Below are 26,404 nucleotides of genomic sequence, written 5' to 3'. Positions count from 1 at the left end.
GAAAACTATGGAGACTGAATTATTTTTTGTATAACCAATACAGAAGGATAGAAGGGTAATTTGAATCTTCAAGGAGACTTGGTTTTGTTGGTGATTTGTCTGATATGTCCACGTGGATATGGAACTAATGGAGTTCACAAACTCATTGTATTTGTACCATTGAACAGCTATCACCAGGTGAATTCTGGTCACTGTTGAACTGGGCTGGATTTGTATTGACTAAGTTCCCAATCCTAGAAATACTTACTGATATACGGGAAGTTTGCAGGATAAGTGGCTTAGAAATGTAAAGCACTTCATCTCGGTAGTAGTTCCCTGAGACTTATAACGTGTTGGACTTCTTATTCTTGCATCTCGATAGATATCACAAGCGCACCTCCACAACTGATAGCAATTGTCAGCAGAGAAGTTGAGCTCTGAATACCCATGGTAATCATCCTCTTGCCTGAAGAGGTCTGCAGATCAGAAGTAAGGCACACTGGTGGGCTTGTGTGGAAGCTTGTGCTACCACTGTCTGTGAGGCTAAATAGTGGACTTCTGTCTTTAGGGATGTCAAATACACTGGCACTTTAAACAAGTATTAAATTATCTTAAAAATGTAAAAATATTTTGAGGGCCAAGGTAAGATGGAGTTGCTGCCACACGTGTCTATGGAGCAGTCACCTTCAGGCCAAGCCCTAGCAATGGCTGCGAACAAACGAATGAATAAATGAATGAAGAAACTCAAGTGATAGTGCAGAGAGTGTACTTGCACCAAACAGGGGAGAGTCAAACTATTCATGTTGTGCAGGCTAGTGAGAGGAAAGTATGTTTCAGGTGCACACCTGCCAGTGAGGGACTAATGCTAATAACACTGAGGCTATGTCTACACTACAGATACTACAATGGCATAGCTATCGCGCTGCAGGTGTGCCCCCGTAGCATCTGTGGTGTAGACACTTGCTACAGTAATGGAAGGGGTTTTTCCATCGCTGTAGTTAATCCACCCCTCTGAGAGGTGGTAGCTAGGTTGACATAAGAAATCTTCTATTGACTTACAAGTGTCTACACTGGGCATTAAGATGGTTTAACTATGAATTTTTCACACCCCTGAGTGCCATAGCTAAGTTGACCTAAGTTTTAGATGTCATAAGTTTTAAGCCTGAGTGTCCTTAGCTGGTGCTATAAAAAGAGAAGTATCCCTAAACCATGAAATTCTGACTATTTAGAAAAATTCAAACTTAATTACTCATTGTAATGAAGAGAACTAAATGCATGATCTCTGTGATAGTTGCAGTTGCTCAAACTAAGGTGGGAGATTCCTGATGTTTTTTTCCATGAGTGGTGCTCAGCTCTGGAACTCACTCCTGGTCTGGCAGGACTAGGTTTTGTTGGCCTTCAGGGTATGCTATGCATGGACAAAGCCCATGTAGACTCTCAGGGCTCTCTTGGAGAGGTGGGTGGATGGATTTGTAGTGTCCAACGGTGGAGTTTTTAAATATAAATTGTAGGTAATTTGTGATTTTCATGGTCGTGATGAATTAATCCGTTAAGCTTTGTTAAGATTTTAGGTATAGTACAAGAGTTTATTTTGTGTTAAGGCTATTTATCTTTTTTAGTTGTATGCTTGTTTAGCTTTCTATAGGTGCTTAGAACATGCATAGACATTTTTAACAAATCAAAATAAATACATAAAGTGGTCCTATAATAATAAATATAAAGGACATTTAAAAGAAATAGCTGAAGAGAATATGTCACGTGAAAGGGATGTTTTTAAGTAGTTTTGCCCACAAATGTAAATTTTGACTGCTTTAGTTAATTTGAAAAAAATAATCAATATTTTAAAAACAGTAAGAGAAAAGTACAGTTTCTCTTCCTCTCCCTCTGTGGGTTAGCTAATGTGTCCTAGCCTGTGCATTTAGTTAGGACACCTGCATGTTTAGAACCTTTGCCAGACAAACTATTCCTTTCATAATGTCTTTTTATAAAACAAAGTAACTTTTAAACATCTAAAACATTTAATCCAGAGATTTAATCATATTTTGTTAAATCAGCGTCTAAGAGCATTTAAGTTATAAGTCAAGAGCTGGACTACTAGTTAAAATTAGCATAATTCTAGTTTAACATATTGACCAGTTTTGTGACTGTGTAGTTTTTGGCTTTCTAGTAATTTAAATGAACATTGTGAAAAGTTCAAACCTTTATTTGCAAAACAGAAATATTCTAAACAGATTCTGTCACTTTAAAAGTCCTCACATTAGATTTTACTATTTTTATAGCTTGGATGAAGTATTTAATTTCTTAATACTCATTTACTCAAGATCTATCACTGATTTAAGATCACTGTTCATGCATAACCTGAACTTTCCTTAGCTTTGCTGTTGCAGCACCAGCAAGCAGGGGATACACAAATTATTTAGCAAACCCTGTGCCCAGAGCTATGATGTCCATTGATGGCTTTCTCTTTCCATGCTGATGGGGGCAAAGAAGTCAGTGAGTCAGATGCTTGATAAACTCAGCTTTATAAGTAACAAAAAGGGATGTGAGTTGTCACATGTAAAAGGGAAAAACTACGTCTACACAGCATTTTGGAGCAAGCCTCTCAGACCAGGATGACAGACTCAGGGTAGTGGGGCTGGTGTTAGTGCTCTAAAAATAGCTGTATGGACAGCACTTTGAAGTTGTGGCTCAGGCTGGAGGTCAGGCTCTGAAGCCCACCCCATTTCCTAGGCTTCAGAGCCCCAGCTCTAGCTTCAGTTGGCACTGCAAACCTTTGTTTCTACAGCTATTTTTAGAGTCATAAATGGAGCACTAATACAAGCCCCACTAGCCCGAGTTTCTCTACCCAGGCTGGGAGGTTTGCTCCAAAATGCTGTGTAGGCATACCCTAATAGGGAAAGAAGTGGGACGGGTTCTTTTCAACCTTTTGGAGGGCAGTACATATCTGTGTATAAATCCTAGATGCTGCAAACACTTACTACTGGGACTACTTGTGTGTAGAATTAAGTCTTTGCAGGATCTGGACCTAAACAATTAAAAAAAAAAAAAGTGAGCCTATCCCTTTAAATTAACAAGCATTGGTAACAAAGAACTCTGAACTGAGGGTCACCAATATCTCCCTCATGTCCATTATTTAAAATCTCTACATCAGAAGTAATTACAGGCACCAGTTTTGCTGTGTGTGCCTTTCAGTGCACATTAAGAGTAAAAATCTTCAATTGGTGTGATTAACACAGACAATAACTATTACATATAGAACTTGGTGAAGAATGGAATTTCCATCCTGCAAGAAATTCTGAAATTTGAAATATGGTTTTTCATCTCAAAGCTCAATGAAAAGTTGAAATCTCTGAACTTTTTGTAAAAAAAAAATATATTCCAGGATATTTCATTTTGATATGGTCAAGAATGTTTTGTTTTGATTTTATTGTTTTGACTTTATAATTATAAACAAAATATAATGTAAAAGTTGAAACAATAAAGTTGCAACAAAGTGTTTGAACCTTATCAAAATTAACCATTTTGACCTTATTGTAACTAAATGTTTTGATAATTTCCCACAAAATTTTCAAGGAAATCAGTACATTCCTAAAAAACATTTTGATTTAATCAAATCAGCATTTCTCAATGGATACTGTTCCATTGGAGAATTTCTGACCAGCTCTAATTACAAGTAAAAAGATAAAATAGGGGCACAAGTTGTTTTGGATGGAATGAGTCCAAGAAGCCTTTTATCTGGTCTGTCCTTCCTTTTGGTTGGCAACCATATCCCGCAATTTCCCTTGCATAATTCATTTTCAAAACTGTTTCTTTTAGTTGTTTCACTCTCACTGCATTTGTATTAGTTAATTAAAGATTCTCTAAATAAATTATATCTTTATGTCTAAGGTACTTACTACTTCCTTACCTGTCAATCATTCTTTGTTCTTGCATTTGGCATTAGCTCAACTTGACTTGCATTTACATTTTTCTTTTAACTGTAATGTTTATAAAAACATGTTAACGCAGTGGTTCTCAAAGCCGGTCCGCCCCTTGTTCAGGAAAAGCCCCTGCCGGGCCGGGCCGGTTTGTTTACCTGCTGCGTCTGCAGGTTCGGCCAATCGTAGCTCCCACTGGCTGTGGTTCGCTGCTCCAGGCCAACGGGGTGGTGGGAAGCTGCGGCCAGCACATCCCTCAGCCCACGCCGTTTCCCGCAGCCCCCATTGGCCTAGAGCGGCAAACTGCAGCCAGTGGGAGCCGTGATCGGCCGAACCTGCGGACGCAGCAGGTAAACAAACAGGCCCGGCCCACCAGGGGCTTTCTCTGAAAAAGCAGCGGACTGGCTTTTAGAACCACTGTATTAACAAACACAGTAGATTCCCTCAGTGCTACAAAGGATAATTTGGAGCAGTTCCCTTAAAAAAAAAAAAATTCAACACACCATTCACACTCCAATTCATATACATTATTAAATAAAATAGATTTCCCTTTTGGTGGAGGTATGGCTATTATTTCTTAGCAAAGGAATATTGATAACTTACTGTTTTTCACCTATAGCTTTGCACTTCATCACAGACTTGAGTTATCTAGCAGAATAATTTTAACAGGAATCTCTAGAGGGAGAAGAACAGTGACTGAGGAACAAATCACCAAAAATGCCAAAATAGGATAAAATTAAAAAAAAAAAAACCACCCTCCAAATTCAGTATGGCTATTCCATAATCTTAAACATTTTTAATTCACCACCCCTTCCACATTAGTGTGTGCTGGGTGTTGTCTTGGTTTTTCAGGAGCCGACAGTAGCTGCAGAATTTTTACCCCAAAGAATGTATTCCTTATAGTTCAGCTGATGGCTTTAGCAAATCTGTGTTTCCAGAGAGGCTGTTTTATATGACTTATTTCCTTCCTACAGTGCTTGGTTTGGGAGATACGGTCAGGAAAATATAAGCTCTCTTCCCCATTGTACAAAACATTTCCTCTTTCCCTAGCTACTTTTAAAGACCAGTTCTACTCTGAAAGATGATTGTAAAAATGGTGCCTTAAACTCAACTGATCTACTCCTTGTGTGTATTCAGAGTCATATCTGCTGACCTTAGTGGCAAAAATAACTTCAATTAGTTGTATTGACCCTGCAGTGCTGAAAAAGAGACTTGGATTCTATTCCTTCTTATATATAAAGAGAATTGTTGACTAAGTTTTCCCAGAGTTAAATCTGTGCAAACCCTTGAAAGGCAGTGGGGTTTCACAGGAGTCACTGTGGGCCTGAGCTGGCCTGCATCACTGCCCGTGATGGTGCATGAGAAGGAAAATACTACATTTGAATCTCTGATTCCAGGTTGTTTGCAGGATTGCCAGCTAGAAAAATATCATTTTACTTACAAATTGAGCACATCATCATACCATTGAGAGAGAATGAATATGGAACTCCACAATGCCATATTTAGAGTGACTTTTCGGAGTAAAATCACAGAGTAGAATTAAAGTCTGTCCTTTTCAGTTTGTCTGACGGTACTACAATAATGGTGCCTGATGAGGAATTTTTTAAAAGCACTTAATATGTATCAGATCTTTTACCTCATTTTACACTTGTGACATAACTTTCCCCTTGAATCCCATTGACTCTACTCCCTTCTCACCTTTAAGGATTCCCAGAACTCATCTGTTTCCTCTTGTGTGGTATTCCAGCATTTCCATTTTTCTCTCCCAAATTCCTGTACTTTAATACACCAGCTGCAAAGCCCTTGCTTTCCTTCCAAATAATCTGTTTTATTTTCCAGCTTCTTTATGTAATTTTCTGCACTGTTTCCTAGCTTTCTAACCCATCAATTTCTGTGAATTCTTTTGCAGCTTTATTTTCACAAGAGGTTAATGACTTTGTCATGTTGTCCCTGTTATGGCAAAGAAGATCCAGAGAGGCTGTAATATCAGTCTCCTCACACTGCTTAAGGGAAGATTAATATATCTTTTTGTTGCAATGCCTGAGCTATGGAGACTGACTGGTTTTTAAAAGTCCATTTTGACTATTTTTGTTGGTTTGGTTTAGGCTATTCTCAGATTATGTCTGGACCATAGAAACATTAGTGTTCAAATGTTAGGTAATTTGTCCACCGCCAACTCAGAGCATTCTGTTTTCCAGGACTGATTCTTCCACCTTATGTCCGCTGGTGTCTCTTATCTTTTGTAGATGTTTTGCATAGCTAAGGTCTTTTGAGCCTCAGTAGCATTTTGGTAATAAAATACAGTAGTACAGTATCTGTTTCACAGGAGAGTTGTGAATGTTTGTACAACTAAGTTCATCTTTTTCAGCATATCTTATTTCTTAAGAAGGTAAACAGAGTAACCCAAATTTTTACAAATATAGCCCTATTAGTCCCCTTATAAATATAACTGTGACAACAACAGCAGTCCAATGGTTGCAGATAAAATGAATCAGTAGCTTTGTAGTCCAGAGAGCTACCAAACAACAAATTGTTTTTGCCATAGTTTATTGGAAACAAATTTTCAGGTAGAAGAATCCTTTACTTGATTTTTATCTGACCCCTGTTTCAGATCTGATACTCCTCTGGGCTTTATTCCTCCATGATTAGTGGTTTACAGTATGTCCTGGTGTTGATCTCTTGTTCCAGTCAGAAGAAAACTTGACTCTGCTATTTAAAGCAGGATGGAATCAGCTCTTCCCTTCCCCATCCTGTCTGTTTTACAAATCTCAAGTTCCATCAGGGTGGCGACCACTATTGGGAAGCTCAAATGCCAACTTCAATTTTAAAAAATAATACTTTCCAGTCCAACTGGCAGTTTACACATAACGGCTTCTCTGTGTGTGCGCCGTGAGAAAGCTGCACTGAGTGTGTAGCTTTTTTTCTTTTCTTTTTAAGAGTCTCCTCCATTAGCTCAGCTGAGGCAGAGAGGCAGAGTTTGTGGTTGTCGAGATGATAATTAGAAATAGAACATCTTACCACTAACCTCTAAAAGCTTAAACACATCACTCCACAGGAAGGACAACTTCCACTCCTTTTCTAGTGTGTTATTCCTCTAGTAGTGTTGCTGGATAAATGGCTCTGCTTACAGTGGTTGGTAATTTTTTATGTAAATCCCGTGGGTGGTAATTTCTGGGAAGATGAGGGGTTTTCAAATGGAGGCCAGATTATTATCGCTATAATAATCAAGTGTATAGTCATTTTGCTTATTCCTGGCTATGGCTCTGTACCAAATAACCAACACGTTCAAACTCCACAGTGTGCAGATCTCTGGCAGAGAGGTGGTTACCTCTTTCAATAGATCATTAAAAAAAATCAGGTAAAGAAGCAATTAAGCGATGAGGCACTTTTGAAAATGGGGTTTAGGTTCCTAAATCATTTAGGTGCTTTTTGAAACTTTATGCTTAGTAGCCACACTGCCCATTAATCACATGATCAGTAGTTCCGTCAGCTCATCAGTGCTAAGCCTGGTTCCAGGGCTTTCCTCTGCATTCTTATCACTTCCAGCTTCCATATTTCATTTGCCTTTCCCCTATATCCTTGCAATGTTTTGAATATTGCAGGTTTCAGCAATTAGTCAGCTACATACAAAGGTCAAATTCTCATACAAATCCCAATGTTACCCGTTACTCATGCCAAATCATTTTAGCCACCTGTCTATGTATCCCATCTGTGCATCTTTTCATGTTCTTAATGAGATAGAGAGCCAACCAAAATTATGCCTAGCATCTGAATCATTTTTATTTTATGTTGAACATCAATTATAACAAAGGAAATTCAGGGCATGAATTGAGGCCTTGGCAGGTAAATGAAGGAAGAGCTGATTTTGAAACAGTATGTAATGTAATAACATAACTTGCCTCTAAGCATCTATATAATCTGTTAATGATTTGAGAACACAGATTTGATTTGTTGTTTTTTGTATCTTTTAAAATAGTATTAATTTCATGTAATATAAATCCTACATTATGGAGCAGTGGGTATGTTAATTTTTAATCCTAGCAACTGTACAGAAGCATTTCTAATAACTTTTTGTGTGCAGTCTATATGCATGCTGTTGCAGAGCTGTACTGTAGCTTTAGCTGATAGGATGTGAATCTGTTGTTTTATTGTAAATAAAATAAATTAGCTAAGGCCCTGATCCTGCAGACTTATGTACATACTTAACTTTATGCATGAGTAATCTCAATGAAGGGAATATTAATTACAATTTGCATGCAAAAGTCTTTGCTGAATCAGAGCCTAAATGATTTTATTGTGGTGATTTTATTGTAAATTGGAATTATCATTTTAGTTACCCAAATATGTTGCCAAGAGTCATAGTGAATTGATCAAAATTAGAAATGGTTTTGATTGGAAAAAATAGTTTTGTTATATGATTAAGTGCAACATCGTCACCGTGTGAAATCACACGTTGCAATAAGGGTGCACCTGTGTACTGGCAAAGAAGCTATTATATAGTAGGTACAGCAGCCCTAATGTACCAGTTGTTGTTATATTTGACATTGGAAACCTAGAAATATGTTTTTAAGCCTTCAGACAAATACAAGGAAATGTTAATCTTCTTCTCTCTCTCTTAAAGGCGTAAAATTAATAAACAATAGCATTTCTAAATTATTAATCATTCAGAAGTGCATCTTAATTGAGGAATTGTTCACGTTATTTAACTGATTCCTTTACAAAGATTTAGATCATACATCTAGTGAATCTTTTTTGTTCACGATGCAAGACTTGTGGTCAATCATATAGTGCATTACTGTTTTTTTTTTCCTTAAGGTAAAATCTTCATTTTTTAGCCAGTTTGCAGAATAATGTTTGCATTTAAATAGTGCTTGCTTCTTTGTAACTACATTTGTGTTCTCAATGCTACATGCATTAGATTTATATGCATGTTTTATGCAGCGAGAGCACTCTAAAAATAATGACTTAGTAGCATTTTTGTTTGTAATATGCAGAGCATTTGAAGGAGGAAAGAACAAAGGCACATCAGGGTAAAAGTAGGAGGAGGAGCATTTCATTTTTACGCCTCTACTAAAAAAAGAGCTTGCATCAACTGGGACATGGGGGGGAGAGGGGGAGCCACAACAAGATAGAATGCTGGTACTAACTACAGCATACTTCTCATCTTTGCTCATTAGACTTGTTTGAACAAATTCAGAGTTAACATTTTTGAGTAACTATAATGTAAAAAATACAGAGGTGCCAGGTTAGAATTACATGTTTAATAGAAGAATCTCAAACACTTTATAATTCACATGGATGTAGAATTAACATCTGAAAACATTCACTTCAGATGAGGCATTGAATACAAATTACTACAATACGCAGTAGAAATTTTTGAAAGGTGTCATGTGCATACTGTATATAATACATTTCTGAATCTTTTACTTTCTATTTTAAAGAGTGAAACCACAGTAACAGCTTTAGAATGAAATCCTTTGAAGACTGTAACCTAGTGAGTGGGGTGAAAAATGTCAAGCAGAATACCAGTATGTTTCCACTAGAACAAATGGTTTGCTCTCTGATCGCTTCTTGATTATTTTTTTAAAGGGACAGTGTCAAGGTAAAAACAAAATAATCCAAAAATAATTTCTTTACCTTGATTACTAATAACATTTTTCAAATGGAAAAGCAAAAAACATCAATGCATTGATTCACCATTGTGTGTGTGGCTTTTTGTCACTGCCTAATAGGACTTTGAAAGTAGATTGGTAAGTTTTACTTTCTGCTTTCTATATAGCAGTAGCATATTTTGGGTTATTTGGGTTTCCAGCACTCTTGAAAGATGTTAACATTTAAAAAAAGCATTTTAATTGATTTTAAAAAACAACCTGCATCAGTAAAGCCCATATTGCAACTTGATTACTTGACCAAGGTCTCTTCTAAGTGACATATATGATTAAGTTCTAGCAAAGATATAATTTCAATGGATTGTGTTTTTACAGGTCTCTGATCAAAATGAATGTCATTAAAAGGCTTTCTGCTTCATATCTGAGGAAAAGCAAGATGCAGCAGAGGTGCCAAAGTAACAGACGACCAATTGCTCCACTTGGGTCACGGATTTTAACTGATCCTACTAAAGTTTTTGAACATAACATGTGGTGAGTTGCCTCTTCAAGCTTGATGTTTGATAGTGATTCATAACACTTCTTTGACTTGTGTTGCACATGCCCATTCCCCAGGAGTTGTGTGCGTACCTTGTGCACAGTTGACGGAGAGGTACTGTCAACTGGTACCGTCAGAGGTACCCATCATGGTAGTCACGGCAATACCCCTCTATTGCCACTCACCACTGCATGCTGGTATAAGAGGGCAGAGCTGCCCCTGACGCCTCCCTCGCCCCATTCCTTCTTACTGCCTGTGATGGTTGTCAGAGCGATTCCAGACTTGTTACAAGTGCTTCCCTCACTCCTTTGTTAGTTGTAGTTGTAGAAGTTACACCTCTACCCCGATGTAACGCGACCCAATATAACACGAATTCGGATATAATACGGTAAAGCAGCGCTCCGGGGGGGAGGGGGGCGGGGCTGCGCACTACGGTGGATCAAAGCAAGTTCAATAGAACGCGGTTTCACCTATAACGCAGTAAGATTTTTTTGGCTCCCGAGGACAGCGTTATATCAAGGTAGAGGTGTAGTTAGGTGTAGCTAGTTTTTAGTGCTAGGTTTTCATTTTAGGTCTTTTTTGACCACTTTTTGTCTTGCGTTACCAGGATCTTTAGTAGGATTAGTACTGGAACGAAGTCTCACCCGCCGGGGTTTAAGTCCTGCTGGACTTGCACTAAGCCTATGTCAGTCAGCAACCCTCCCCTGGCCTGCTTCAAATGTTTGAGGGAATCCCACATTAATTACAAATGTCACATTTGTAAAGGATTCAAGTCCTGCTCACAGAAAGACAGAGTGGCGAGGCTTGAGTGCTTACTTACGGAGGTAGTGCTTTGCCCTCCTTCGGTGTCATCACATGGGGAAAGCGGCCCAGGTACATCAGCTTCAGTGTGGAGCGCACCAGTGGAGATATCTATAGCTTCTCTGCCCCGTTTGCTGATACCAAAGAAAAGACTTAGGCCTTCCTCAAGTTTGGTACCTCGATCAAGTGTGTGGGTACTGAAGTCAAGGAAAGGCGGAGACTCTGCGTAACATTCAGGGAAGAAGCTCTCTTTGGAGCTCTCATCACCTAGAAACAGGAGATTGCCACCTCCAAAACGTGTACCAGGTCTATCAAGGCTTTACCCGGAAAGTTCCTTGCAGAGTTCTTTGCGGAGTGCCACTCCGAGCCACCCCAGAGGCATACGCAGCCACAAGGGACCGGCTTAGCATCTCAGTACCTGTATTACCTTCAGTTCAAGAAGGTTTTATAGCTGGTATTGATGCTGCAGCTCCTACCTCACTGCGTCAAGAGCCTGCGGTACCGTTACCTCCCAAGCTTCTGCAAAAGCCAGTGCAGTTGAGAGGCAAGCTTCTGATGATATCCCTAGTAATGCCATCCCTGGGATCAGGCTATCGCTCTCCCATCCCAGCTGGTTCTTCCCCTCCATTGTCAGACATTTTGGACTCTCAGAGCTGAGGTTATCTCTATCCTGTCAAGGATGGGGACCATAGGTCATGCAGTAACCTCAGAACTGACCTTCTTCTAAGGGACAATGGTCTGGACAAGGATGGGTCCCATACTGCTCGCCATTTTGGACACCGTGGGGTGTCCCCCCTCCGGCTAGGACCTCCCCTCAACCGTCTCATTCACTGTTTTCAAGAGCATTCTGGAGGCATTGGCACCAAATTCTCCAGTTCCTGGCACTGAGGTCAGTACTGACCAGCCAGAAATCACTCAGGCAAGACATAGACCAGCCACCTCCTTAAAAGCCTCTTCCTCATCACCAGATGAGGCTATCGAGCTGGCAGGTGATTCACCACCACCAGAGGACCGCAGAGCTCATCAAGATCTTTCAAATGGAGTGGCGTCTGTGCTTGATGGCTCATGTATATCTTAGTAATGCCATATTCATATCATAACCATATTTCTATGAAGAATATGGGGTGTAACATCGCATCCCCTTTGTTCCCCTCGCTACCAACCCTCACTTTAGTCACAAACACATCATCCCTGCATTGGAGAGCTCATATGGAGTCGCTGCAGACCTGGGGTCTCTGGTTGTCTTACGTTCTAAAGACTCATAAATGTCAGGGAGTTAAGAGCAATCCCTCTAGCCTCCTTGGCCTTCCTCCCCCATGTAGTAGGGAAGAATTTATTAATTCTAACAGAAAACTCTCTGCAGCTGTGTTTTGCATAAATGGGCAGGGAGGGGCACGATCAACCCAACTGTGCCAAGAGATGATTTGCCTCTGGGACTTTTGCATAAACAACTCAATTCATCTCAGAGCTGCTTATCTTTCAGGGAAACAACACATTAACGCATCATCTGGGCAAGTCCTTTTCCAACCACCACAACTAGCTGTTGTGCCCAGACATGGCCAAATCCATCCTGTTCTGGGGAACTCCCCAAGTGGACCTGTTTGCAACAAAAACCAACAGAAAATGCCATCAGCTTTGTGCCCTGGGAAGTCTCAGCCCAGGCTCACTGACAGATGCTTTTCTCCTATCCTGGAAGAATTCCTTCCTGTATGCCTTCCCTCCAATTCCTTTGCTACCCAGGTTCTCATTCAAAGTCAAATAAGATCATGCATGTCTCTTCCTTATAGCACTAGCATGGTCTCATCAACACTGGTTTTCAACCCTACTAGCCAGGTCTATCGAGCCTCCGCTGTCTCTCCAGACATCATTTCCCAGGACCACAGTCATCTTCTCTGTCCCAGCTTCTGAGACCTTCGTCTGATAGCATGGATACTTCATGGTTAACACCATTTGAGAGATCCTGCTCAAAGGATATTCAGAAAGTGTTTTGGAATAGCAGAAATCCCTCAACTCGGAGCACTTACCTGGCTAAGTGGAAGCATTTCTGTGTTTTGGTCCCATCAGAAAGCCACATCGCAAGGGTGGGCTCCCCTGAACCTCATGCTGGACTGTATTCTTTATCTAAAACAGTTTGGCTATTAGCCTACCAGATGCAGTCTTATAGAGCTATTTTGGCCTTCCATGTCTCGGTGGATAGTAGATCCCTTTTCTCCAAAACCATCATCAACAGACTCCTAAAGGGTTTGGTTAGATCGTACCCACACATGCAACATCCCATCCCTCCTTGGGATCTGAACTTGGTCCTAGCAAAATTGATGGGCCCAACCATTGAACCCTTTGCAGCCTGCTCTCTGCTGCACCTGTCTATGAAGGTAGCATTTCTAGTGGCCATTATCTTGGCCAGACGAGTGAAAGAGTTGAAAGCCTTAGTAACAGGCCCTCCTTACAGTTTTCCGTAGGGATAAGATTTATCTTCTCCCTCACCCAAAATTTCTCACTTAGGTATTTTTAATTGTCACGTTAACCAGGCAGTCTATTTACCGACTTTCTTTCCAAAACATCATGCTCCTAGAGATTTGGAGAGGCTGCATTCGCGGGATGTGAGAAGGGCTCTAGCTTTCAATCTGGAGCATACTAAGACCTTTAATCCTCAGTTGTTCATTGCAATTGTGGACGGAGCTAAGGGCAGACCAATGTCTACTCAGCAGATGTCATCCTTGGTCTCTTTGTGCATTTATTTATGCTACCAGTTGGCTAATATGACCCCACCAGCTAGGGTATTGACACATTCTGCTAGAGTGCAGGCAACATCTGCATCTTTCTTGGCACAAGTACCTGTCATAGACATTTGTGAAGTGGCAACTTGATCATCAGTCCACACTTTGTTTTGTATTATGCCATTTCCTGTCATTCAGGAGACAATGCCAATTTTGGATGGGTTTTGTCTTACAGTCACAGGTCAGGTAGACTCGGAGGCCACCTCTACATTTGTCTGCTTGTGAATCACCTACAGTGGCATGGACATGTGCAAGTACTCAAAGAAGAAAAAAAAATTACCGACTTTTCTGTAACGATTATTCTTGAAGATGTGTTGCACGTGTCTGTGCCACGACCCACTCGCCCTCCTCGCTATCGGAGTCTGTCGAGTACAAAGGAACTGAGGGGGCCTGGGAATGTCTCTGTCCTCTTATATCAGCATTCAGCGGTGTGTGGCGACAGAGGGTGCATGGACCACCCTGATGGGTAGTGATAAGGGAAAAAATTCTCCAACAACTGTGCATGAGGTGCTCGCTCACCTACAACGAAATGGACATGTGCAACTCGTCTTGAAGAATAACAGTTACAGAAAGGTAGGTAACCGTTTTTTCTGGGATGGGTGCTGGTGTGTGTAAAGGGATAACAGCTATAGAATAGAGGCCAGGAACAAGCAAACTTGAAATTTGATATAATTTAACCTTCATGTGGATGTTGTTAGTTTTGAAGTGCTCAGTGTCTATTAGGCTACTAAAGAGTAGTCATGGGGCTAGATATTGTCATGGATCAAAAACTGGCCTGGTGACAGAAAGCAAAGAGTAAGGTTAAATGGCAATTTTCATCATTGCAAAAGGTTATCAGAGAGGTGCCTCTAGGTTCCATGTTAGGTTCCGTATTGTTTAATTTATGTATTAATGATCTGGAAATTGGGTGAGTAATGAGGTGGCAACATTTGCAGTTGTCACAAAGTTATTTAGGTAGTCAGGACCAGAGAGTACTGTGAGGAACTTAGAGAGCCCTAAACAAGCTAGATGAATAGACGACACACTGGCCAATGAAATTCACTGTCAATTAATGCAAATTATCTCTATGAGGAGAGATTGAAGAGGTTGGGGTTGTTTACCTTAAGATACAGATAAATAAGAGGTGATATAAAAATATAGAAAATAATGATTGATCTAGAGAAGTGAGATCTGGACCTTCTATTCCCCCATTTCATAACACAAGAACATGGGGACATTCATTGAAATAAAAAGGGTGGAAATTGTGTGAAAAACTGTGTGTAAGTAAACTGGAAGTCAGTGTGTCAGGAAGTTGTTGAGCCTTAATAAGAAACAAAAAAGGATTGGACAGGGAACATGGAAGGGGTATTATACCTCATGCTTTAGAATTTAAACCAGTCTCTTAAGTATTAGGGTAGATCTACACATCCCTCAGAAGTGAGCCTCCCAGCCCAGGTCTACAGACTGGGGTTAGCGGGGCCCCTACTAGCACTCTGAAAATAGCTGTGTAGACATGCTTTGGAGTTGCAGCTTGGGCTTGAGATGGCGGTCTGAAGCCCAGTCCCCTTCCTAAGCCTCAGAGCCTGAGCTCCAGCCCGAGCTGCAACTTCGAAGTGCTGTCTACTCAGCTATTTTCATAGTGCTGGCATGAGCCTCACTAGCCAAATCTGTCAACCCAGGCTTGGAGGCGTGCTTCCACGGACTGTGTAGACATTGTCTTAGAGATCAGGATGAGAGCTAATGGGACAGATTGTCCTGTCTCTACCTACTGCAGGGTTCTCACACCTTCCTCTGAATCAACTGATACCAGTCACTGTCACAAACAGGATACTGTGTAGATGGACCTCAGGTCTGATCCACCATGATAATTCCCATGGTCCTGAATAAGGTTTGCAAGTTAGTGGATCTTTTAGTAGTCTCTTTTATTTGTCCAACGTAGGTATGATCAAAATCTTTTCAAACCATCTTTTAGTAGAATTTTGGAAATAAAAAAGCAGATGAAATAGGTCAACAACATAAAAGACAGCAGGGTCACACTATTGTAACTCAGGATAGAAATATCACCACAATCATGATTATATAATGTAGAGGGAAAGGTTTAAACTGGGCCTTTCTTTGTATATTACTGTTTTGAGCATTTTTCAAGCCTATAACTGTTGGAGTGGATGGGGGCAAATGTTTTAAAGCAAGACCAAGAGAGCTAAACACAAAAAGGGCCAGTCCAAGCTTTATTTTTAGTTACATGCATATTCATAAGAGAGCTGTGCAGCTTCTTCCTCTAAGATGTATACTAAGAAGCTCATTAAATAATGTGCTGGTTTGCAGAATTTTCTCTCTCCTGGTTAATGTGGTGGTGGTGTACTATTAATTATGTAGTCCTATTATTTAACAGGTAACCCTGATTTCCCAATTAAACCCATGTAGGATTTATTGGCAGTGCTGGCAGATATTTAGGTGGGGCTTTGCTTAAAGTGGTCCTGTATCCTTTCGTGTTGCCTTCGATATATTGGTATATTTCTCTAGATACTTGTTGCATGATCTTTCATCATTTAAAGAAGTGACTAATTATGCAAAACAATGCAGAAAATGTCTGCTTCCATTTATAACCTCTGTTCAGGCCAGTAATCTGCTGGGTTTTCACGTGTGGAGATGTGGGGGCAGTTTTTTCCCCCCGTTAATAGGAAAGTTAGTGGAAAGTGGGTAATAAACTGAAGATAGAATTGCCTGATCTTACATCAGACATACTCAAGTGAATACTATCCTGATGGAGCTGAGATGGAGAGCTCTTAAGGTCCCTTTAGAGAGCACTATTGAAAGAAGTGTTTAAAGTATTTATGTAAGCTTTATCATAGTTCTAGTTGGCCTGTATGAAAGGACAAGCAGTCTCCTTTAAAGCATCCAAGCTCTAGTCCTGTTACTGTGTGTGAGACATGTCACCCATCTTATACAGACTTTTAGGGAAAAGCCAAGAGTCTTTCATTCAGCTTAATGAAAATATCATTGGAGCAAAAGCAGCAAGTCATTAATTAAGAATGAAAACTTCAGGCCACCATGATACCTGAAGCACATTAGTATAGCATGAGGCACATCCCTGTGTAAACTGATTTCCCATGGGATAGGCAGGGAGTGCTGTTTCTTATGTTAACTATTAGAGAATGAACAAGACTGGTTGTCAAGACTTTCTCGTCTTTTAAGAGCCACCAAAGTTCTGGAGTCTCCTTTCCCTTCTGTGCTATACATGGCTGACGGGCTGGGTTTCTTCAGGACTCCAGATTTGATTTTTTTAGTTATTACATATCACATGTGCATCTCTTATCTTCCTCTGCACTTTGTGAACAGCAGATTGGGCAAACTGGCTGAATTAAATTTATTAAAAAACAAACAAACAAAAAAAAACCTCAAAACACAGAACGAGATGCCAGTGTATGGTTGCGAATTGAGCAGCCAGTGCATGTTTGAGCACTGATTTCAGTTAATGTCAGCAGAGGGATTCTTGTCTTCCATTTTATTAGGGGACTGCAAACATCATTTGTTGCTTGTAAGACAAAGTTTCTGTTTACACTTAATACCAAATTTTGTTCTCAGTTACATATGTATAACTCCTGCTGCAGTCACTATAAGTTAGACCCATGTCACTGAGAGCAGAATTTAGTCCTTAGTGCATGGGAAATATCTGGCTTTATGAGAGCATGGGAGAATTACCTCAGAACAGTAAAACTCTACTGATGTTCCAGGATGTCACCTATTCCATTGTTCTGATATTTGCTTTTCCTGTCCTCCATAGTTCACATTGATGCCATAGAGTAAGGGTCACACTCTATATCTTTACCTACCATCAGTCCTTAACCTCAGTGTCCAAACTGTGGCATGAGGACATCACATTTTGCAAGTGGAACGTGCTCTATTACATCATTGACTTTAAGAGAAACACAGCAAAATCAGACATGGGTGGGATTTTCCTTGCTTTGCCCATGACAAATATTTGTTAAAGCAAGCATGCAGCTGAGAGAGAGAAAAAAATGTATAACTGTTAATGACAGCAGGCTTGTCCACATCTTAGCCTCTGATCATCTTTATGTGGAGACCTCCCTATGTAATGCTGCCTGCATCAGTGTCTGTTTGCCATATCCCATGTGAACATGCTGTTTAACTGTCAGAAGGCTTTTTATATTTTTTTTAGTTTCTACCTTTCACATTCAGGAATTGGCCTGACATATTCCTTTCCCCCACTCCTCATTTCAGCTCACATGTCCCCTTCTTCATAATGTAAGAATTTTTTTTTCTATTGTGAAAAACATGTCCAAAACTGCTGATTTCTGGAATAACTTAGTTGGGGGGAGTCTTGAATGATACTTGACCTTGTTTGAAAATAAATGTAGCCTGGTTAGTAATATGCTCAAAGATTGTGTCCAGTGCATTTTAAAGCAGAAGAACTTGGCCCTGTTCAAGTTTAATGTGCAAGCTAAAATAAAATTAACCTTTATTGCTAGTGTGTACAGTAACTCCTCACTTAACATTGTCCTGGTTACGTTGTTTCATTGTTACGTTGCTGATCTATTAGGGAACAAGCTCCTTTAAAGTTGCACAATGCTCCCTTATAACGTTGATTGGCAGCTTCCTGCTTTGTCCACTGCTTGCAGGATTCTCTGGAAGAGCAGCCCCTCCTTGTGGGGATTAGAACCAGGGGGGGCCAGCAGCCCCTGCCCCCCATCAGCTCCCCTAAATTCCCTGTAAGGTATGTGGCTTGGCAGCTGCCCAGCAGCAATTCAGGTGGCCCTCCCACCACTGCTATGCTTCTCCTGACCTGCCCTCTGCCTTGGAGCTGCTCCCTGGAGTTTCTTGCTTGCTGGAGAATGGGGGGAGAGGAGTGCTGATATCAGGATGTCCCCCTGCTCCATACTCCCTCTCCACAAAGGGGGCTCAGGAACAGAACGGAGGGAGCTTGCTGGAAGCTGTTGCTTCCTGTCTGAACTGGCTGATCTGCTTAAAAGGGCAACATACTTTAAGTGGAGTCAGCGTACTTAAAGGGGTAATGCACGTTTCTCTCTCTCACTCATGCATGCACTCCTCAGCACTTTGGAAAGTCAGCACCTGTGCAACTGTACATGTGCTGTCAGGAGGAAGTGGTGCATTCCAGCTGGATAGCATGAGCTCATCATCATGTTCAGTTTTTGCAGCTACTGCCATGCGTCTGTTTTTGTTTCCTCCCTCCTGCCTCAGTCCATGCTGCCTTGTAGAGTGTGAGGCTACATTAACAACAGTGTATTAACCCTTGAGGGTTCAGCTGAGTGCTAGTTGATCATTTAGCAGCAAGGCATTCCCTGGGAAATATTCTACCCTCTTACTCCACCACCTCAACCAAGCTGGACAATCATTCATTGCTGTGTACAATTTCAACTGTTTGTTTAAAATTGTTTAAAACTTATACTGTATATGTATATAATGTCTTTTGTCTGGTGAAAAAAATTTCCATGGAACCCAACCCCCCTCCCCCATTTACATTAATTCTTATGGGGAAATTGGATTCACTTAACATAGTTTTGCATAAAGTTGCATTTTTCAGGAACATAACTACGTTAAGTGAGGAGTTACTGTATTTGAGATGATTATTTAAATTGTGGCAGTACCCAAAATGAGGTACTTTCCAAACAGAGAGGAAGATGAAGATTTTCCCCCCGAAAAGCTTACAGTTTGAAAACAATTTTAGAAAGGAGTTAAAGTAAACAAGTTAGATCCCAATCCTGCTTATGCTGAAGTAAATGGGAGTTTAGCAGGTCCTTAGGGCCTGATCTGACAGCTACATTAGAGTGAATAGGAATTGCCAGAGTCCAGCACTTGTCAGGGTCAGGTCCTTATTTTGTTCCATTTAAGGTATAACATGAATCTGTTAAATGATCAGGGTGGACCATTTTACACCATGAGTTCTGGATCCACAAAGTATTGCAGCATAGCTCGCCTTTTTTCAGAAACTGATTGCTCTTCCTTCTTCCATATAAGCTGTAAGAATTTCTGGATAGAAATGTGTTCCCTGTCTCAGCAGCGACTAGTTTCCTGCCTAGATGATCTTTGGTCCTCCACATGATAAACATTAGTAACAAGTGGATTCTTTGGATCAGAATCTGTGCTAATAGATCTCCCTAGATTCAGTCAAGTATGCATCTAACGTGACATGCGAAATAAATGCATATAAACAGAATTAACTTGCAAGGTGCATGCCAAACCCAGGGATGAAAACAAAATGCTAATTATTTTGCCTCATTTTAGTTGGAAGTCTGTGTTTAATCATTCTTCTGGTTGAGATTTATGTCACTAGTGATTCATCATTATCTGTAACACACAAAAGCTTAGATTTTTTTTAACGCCTACAAACTCCCCAGGAATGACGCAGGTTCAAACCTGGAATTTGCTTGCATTGCAAAAAATCAAAGTGTGTTTTGGAGACATAGGGCGATGGTAGGGCATTGGCTCCAGTATTCATTAACTCTAGTCTGGTTGACATTTGCAAGTTATTAATTGGCCAGGAGATCTGAATCTTTATTCCTGGCTGGTTATTCGTGCTTGGCTATTAATTGCTTTATAGCACCATCCTTTTGGATGCTGTATCTATGTTTTTGTAATCAAGAAGTATACACTGAAATTGCAAACGTCTTTCACCAACCCAATGAATATATTCTTGTATTAAATTGTCGTTTCTAAAAAGTACAGTTCTATAGGACATACTCATCAGGATACCAAACTGTATAACTATAAACTCAGGGAGGAAAAGTTAAGGTGACACATTGTTTTTGTTGGAATGTAATATACAATATGTCGCTCCAACATAATGAATCAACTTTATACAAGAACAAGACAACATAGATAAATGCAAGCTAGCAAGAGAGCCTTTTTTTAAATTACAAAAATATAAAGAAAGCAGCACTACAATTTCTACCATTGCCAATGTGGGAATAAATCATCGAGCAAAGGGATAGCTACAGAAAGTCTCACAGAGAGAGCAACAAAAAGACAACATGCCACAGAGTCATTCAAATAATCAGCTGGTAGGGTGTACAGTTAGGAGAGGACATTATATTAGCTGTCAGCACAGAGGCTGCTGGAACTCAGAACAAAGCAAAAGAACTAAACATAAGAACTGTAGGAGCTCCAGATTGCATCAGGACCAGCTGAAAGAATTATCTTGCACCAAAATGTATTTATATGACACTGGAACATACAATGTAGTTAATTTGCGAGCAGTCCCCCCAAAAGGTTATGGAGAAATCATATTAAAAACATGTTCTGCAACTGTCTTTTTGCAGGGACCACATGCAGTGGTCACAAGAGGAAGAAGAAAGGGCCAGAGAAAAAGCAACAGAGAACTCGCTTGTGCGGGTTCAACCAGAAGATCAAGGTAATGGACCCATAATTCCTAAGAAGTTCTAATGCTCCAAGAATGCTCTTTTTTTATTTATATTTTTCCTTGATTAAATCCACTTTTTGCTCATTTACCTTTGTCTTATTAACCAGGACAAACCTGTCCAAAAGCATTCACCTTTACCTAGCTATTCAATTATCCTTTTAAAGTATTTTCCCTTTCTCCAGGGCAACAGGTCTCAGCCTAATATGATGAAATCTGCAAATTGCGATTTCCAGAGATGTGAATCCTGACCTTTACAATGCTTCAAATTAAAGCCCCCATTGTTGCTTATGCTGTCACCATAGGGAAAGGGAGTGAATTTGCAATCATTGGGGGTGATGAAATCTAAAGTTCTCATGTCAAATGTTCACATTTGCTTTTTAATTTGGTTGCAGATCAGCTTACTGGGCTAGTGGATGTGCATAGTGCTGTCTCTCAGGAGATCTGAGATGGATTTCTGGTCCCAGCTTTATGCCGTAGGCAGCTTGAACTAGAAATGCTTTAGAGATATTGTGCTCATTGTGCTGGGCAGAAGGTGTTTTCTCATATCATTCAAAGGTGACTCCTGTGAACTATGGGGTTTCCTTGGCTGGCTATATATTCCCTCTTTCAGAAGGATGGTGAATTAGGGGAGTAAAGGAATTAAAATGTTCAGGACTTTGCCTTGTCTGTAGAATGCCTTCTTAAGGAAGTAAGCAAAGAGTGTGATACATACACACTGGTGGTATCATCATAGTGGAATTTCTACTCACAGTTGGATCTCACTGAATTCATATCCCGAATGATCCTGTTACCCATATTAAAAACTAGCACTCCTCTACACACATGCACATACCACAGAGTTTCTGAACCATTGGCATGCAGGAGGAGAGTAAGGCAGATTACACTGCATATTTGGATGAAAAAATCAGCAATATAGATTATTGCAGTACCTGGTGAAATGGATAGTGTTGATTGGGGCAATTGGAGGGAGGTCTCCATGTACAAGAAATCCAGAATCCTGTGTGTGTTCTGTTTGGTTTTTGTACATTCCCAGAACTGGGGCATTAAATCTATCGCTGCATTAATCTTGGAGGCCAATAATCTTTCTATTATTAGAAGGATATTCTGAAAACAGTTATTTTTGTGTGCATTAAGGTAACAATGGGGGTTGCAGGTCTTGACCTTTGTCAAACTAGACTGTGTCATTATATTGGAGTGTGTTTGAATTACCCGTGAATACTTCTTCTGTAATGTGCTCTTCATTGCTTTTAATACCTTGTGATTGAGGCTTTTTTTCTGACACTTATTTCTTTGTCGCATAATACCTTGAGAATAGGGCATGCTTTCCCATCATGGTTAATGGGAGTGATTCTCTGCACACCAGACTGAAAAATGTCTCTATTCTAGGGCCTTCCTGTCATCCTGCTCTTTTACATTCTCTCATTCTTTATCTAAATCCACAAAGATAATGTTTATCTTTTAAACTTCACATTTAATATTTTCATCTATTTATTGAAAACCGTTGAAAATGAGCCCCCGGTTGAAAACTTAACTGTGTACACATGTGGTTGATGTGACACTCTTACTCATCATCTAAAGTCAATTATAATTTAGTTTGCACTTGCTAGAAATAAAATGAGCATGCATTTGTTTATTGCCAAGAAATGTAAGAATCCAAGGACATTTTCTATGAATGTCGCTCTGTTTAAAACTTGAATTAGACGAGCATTGCCAGTAATATTTTTCCAAAAACTCAAGCTTGGTTCTGCAAGTGGCATCACATTTTGGCCTATTTATATTAACAATGAACTAGACTGAAGCTAATGAGCAGGTCTTTTGGTGCCTTGGACACTGCAGTAAGGAGAAAAAAAAAGTTTCACACAAAACAGTAATATCACTAAAATAAAATAGCTGTGACAAGCCTCAGTACAACCAGGAAATGCAAAACGGAATGGACTAATTATACCACTTTGGAGCATTTGGTTTGCTTATTAGCATGTTCAGCTTCTTCTCAAGAAGGGCTACGGGCTGTGGCAGAGCAACTGCACAAAAGAGTCCATTAAAAAATGAGGCAAAGTAACCAATTTCTGCAGGATCCTAGTTTCAGAAGCTCTGTGTACCTTCCCAGGTTTTGGAAAGTGCTACAATTGGGCAGCTTAATAAAATAAACAGAAGCAAATAAAAACCATGACCCAGGAGCTAGGCTGACTGACATTTCTTACTTATGAAATTTTCAGAGATTAAGAAAGGAAAGTTAATAATTCAATTACATTGGAAACTGCATTACCTGTCTCTGCACCTGAACCACAAAGAGAGACAGTCGCGCAGGAGCATTGTAGGTTGAATTTGATGAGTAATGCATGCTTTTCCGATCAGTTTATAAAGAAATTGTTAAATGAGTTAATTTAATAATGATGGGTTCTGTCATATTGATAGGAAAACTAATTAGCAATAACACAATGCAGTGAAAGATGGATGTTTAAAAAAAAAAAAAAAAAAAGACTGCCCAACAAACTAGTGTTACTACTGAACCTGAATATTAAAGGCTTTAATTTTAAGCATTGTGCTCCTGTGTTAAACAAGCTATCAAATCTAGAAATCGTAGAGGGAAGTTAAATGCAAGGTTTTTTAATTGTGTTTTGATCAGACATTTAGGAAAAATTGTGAATCTAACAAAGAGATGAAAGTAATTTAAGACTCTTTTGAGAAGGAGGCTTGATTTTGCATTTTTAACATCAAGTATCTATACAAGTGCGACATAGACTTTTGAAATCCAGTAGGTATTACCTCGGTTAACTTTGTACTTGCAGTGTAAAACAACTCTGCACCATTACTGAGCATGACTGGGTCTTGTCCTTTAATAAAGAATTATGCAGATCTCTACTACACGGTATTCTGTCACCCCATTGGCACGTCTCACTACCTCTCCTAATCCAAACATCTCTAATGGCTGTTCTCAGCTTTATTTAACTTTGAAAAATTGGAGTGATTGTAGGCAATTTTGTTTTAAGATACAAAGGAAAATGACAGCAGAAATGTGATATAGAACTAGTGGCCCTGTATGTATATATTGTATGGAATAGTTGTTAAATCATGTACTAGATATTAAACAAATTGACTGAGAAATCAGAATTCATGAACACAAAGGGCCAGTTTTTAGCAGAGCTCTTTAAAGGGTTTGCAAAGTAAACAAGCATTCCTGTTACTCCTGCACGTTATAATTTTCTATAGCACATCAGTAGTATGGTTAAAAGAGTATGGGCTGCTATTGGCCACATGCAATAACACCGATCAGTGAATATGGCTCTGAAGGAGTGGATTTCTAATAGCATATATTTGGAGAGAGGACTGCAGTTAGCAAAACATTTGCAGTTGTTCATATAAATTCATAAGTCATGATAGAGTATTAATTTCAATTTCATGTTTCTTAATTTAGGAGAAAGAGCAGAGAAAGCTTAACTAAAATGATACATTGCTTTTATAATTTGGCTTATGGCTTTATTATTTCCTGAACAATGTACAGGTGCATGTGTTTGTATGTGTGTATAGGTGTACGTGAACTGTTACAGTAGATGAAAGCAGGTTTGCACATTTGCGTATTACACATCCATAGGTATTTAGATTCTTGTATAATATTGCTTATGGATTTTTGGATGGGACAATATTAGAGCCATGGGACCAAATTTAGTGCAGATGCATTAGCTTACGCCAGGGATATTTATTTTTGGCCTCCTAACTAATATTTTATCCTAATGTTCTAATATTTGCTTGGTAATTTTGCATGTAATAACTTTGTCTGCAATATAGCTGTACACATGGATTTTGCAAACCCATTTCTAGAGGCTCATAAATCTTTCCCTATAGTTAGTTAATATAAATTAAATATATCTCTTATTTATAAAAATGGAAGTATTAAGAGTTGGTTTATATGAAATCAAACTTAGGTAAGCAGGTTATTGTGCATTTTGGTGACATTCTCCTTGTGCATGACTGAACAAAAACAGAATGAAAGATGTAGAAAGCCTGTTCTTATAGTCTTTATGCAGGTAAAATCCTTTTTAAATGCAGTAGTAATTTTCCTTGAACACAGGTGAAAGGACTGGGCCATAAGACTTGATATTTGATTTAAACAACACCATATGGAGAGCATCAAATTTCTTAACCTTTATCTCTGCTATTATCTAGTTTCATTTTTAAATGTCATATTGTTTTATGATGACAATTAAGTGCCTGTTTTTTTTAATTCCAGACAAATATGAAAGAGAAGCTAGTAAATACTGGAATGAATTTTACAACACTCATAAGAATAACTTTTTCAAGGATCGTAATTGGCTGTTTCTGGAGTTTCCAGAAATTCTTCCAAAAGGAAGGAAAAATCAGATAAATAAAGAGGAAAAATCTTCTTATCCTGTAAAACTGAATGCTACAAATAGTTGCACAAATGTGGGCTTTCCAGGAATGTTTGAAGAAGGCAAAGATTATTGCCAGAACAATTTGGTGGATGGCTTAACTTCTGTGGAAGGACACTCATACAACAAAAACCAAGCAGAACCTGTTACTGACAACAAACATGTTAAGAACTGTGAACAAGAACCTGTGAAGCAGGAATCCTTCCCTGGCAGTGGTGCTACCTACAGAATACTAGAGGTATTTTACTGCAGACATTCAACACATAATTTACAACTCCAAATGATGGCTTCAAATATAATGGTTGCTTAATATTTATCAAGGCAACAACTATTCAGAGTTCACAACACTACTTTTGCCTTGTGCCTGAAATTTTCAGAGGGACCTAAGAAAATTAGATGTCCAGTTCCCATTGAAAGTCACTGGGAGTTGTACTTCTAATTCCCTTAGGCTTATCTGAAAATCCCAGTTTAAAATATTTTGTTCTGTCTAAACCAATGCTGTGAGACAAAATAGCAAAATTGTACAAGAAAACTACAGTTTCCTGTGAAGTTTCCCCTGGGGAGAAGAATCTTTTCTGGGCATGGGAGAGAGTGTAGGACCTGATCCTGGTCCATAAGGATAGCAGAAGAGTCAGTGCTTCTGAGAGTTGTGGTGTAAGGAGCGATAAAGCCATTTACTAATTTGGGACTAAAACCCTCAGATACAGGCTTTATTTGATGGTTTAGTTAAATTTTTGTTTCTGCTTTAATTCCAGGTTGGTTGTGGTGCTGGAAACAGTGCTTTTCCTATTTTGAAAGTTATATGGTAAGCAGTGTCAGTCACCCCAAATACATGCCCAACATGAATGAAAAAAAAATTTTAAGCTAGTCTTATGCTGTGAGAAATGCTGGATTGACAGTCCCAGACACCAGCGTCTTCTAGTTACCCACAGAACAGGGACAATGTGGCAGTAGCCATGCAAGTTGTTCCCCATCGTGCTGAGCCAGTTATTCGGCTTTGATTTAGAAGGGAAAACATCT

General features: G+C 39.5%; 1 protein-coding gene across 6 annotated transcripts in view; it reads left to right on the top strand.

The window, feature by feature from the left end:
• Positions 1 to 26,404, top strand: part of METTL8 (methyltransferase like 8) — a 65,114-nt gene that overhangs the window by 1,199 nt on the left and 37,511 nt on the right. For 4 of the 6 annotated variants that reach the window (XR_004647625.1, XR_004647626.1, XM_034785301.1 and 1 more), the window contains exons 2-5: positions 9,881 to 10,036; positions 20,896 to 20,987; positions 25,225 to 25,622; positions 26,140 to 26,189. Coding sequence is in view for 4 of the 6 variants with exons in the window: in XM_034785301.1 (XP_034641192.1) it covers positions 9,894 to 10,036; positions 20,896 to 20,987; positions 25,225 to 25,622; positions 26,140 to 26,189 (683 nt within the window). In the remaining 2 variants the exon portion in view is untranslated. Of the gene's footprint in view, positions 1 to 361; positions 469 to 9,320; positions 9,425 to 9,880; positions 10,037 to 20,895; positions 20,988 to 25,224; positions 25,623 to 26,139; positions 26,190 to 26,404 lie in introns of those variants that run through there. The other 2 variants (XM_034785299.1, XM_034785300.1) reach the window with 2 other exon arrangements.

The sequence above is a fragment of the Trachemys scripta genome, chromosome 11 (genome assembly GCF_013100865.1).
Source record: "Trachemys scripta elegans isolate TJP31775 chromosome 11, CAS_Tse_1.0, whole genome shotgun sequence".
NCBI lineage: Eukaryota > Metazoa > Chordata > Testudines > Emydidae > Trachemys > Trachemys scripta.
This window is presented reverse-complemented; position numbering and strand designations above follow the sequence as displayed.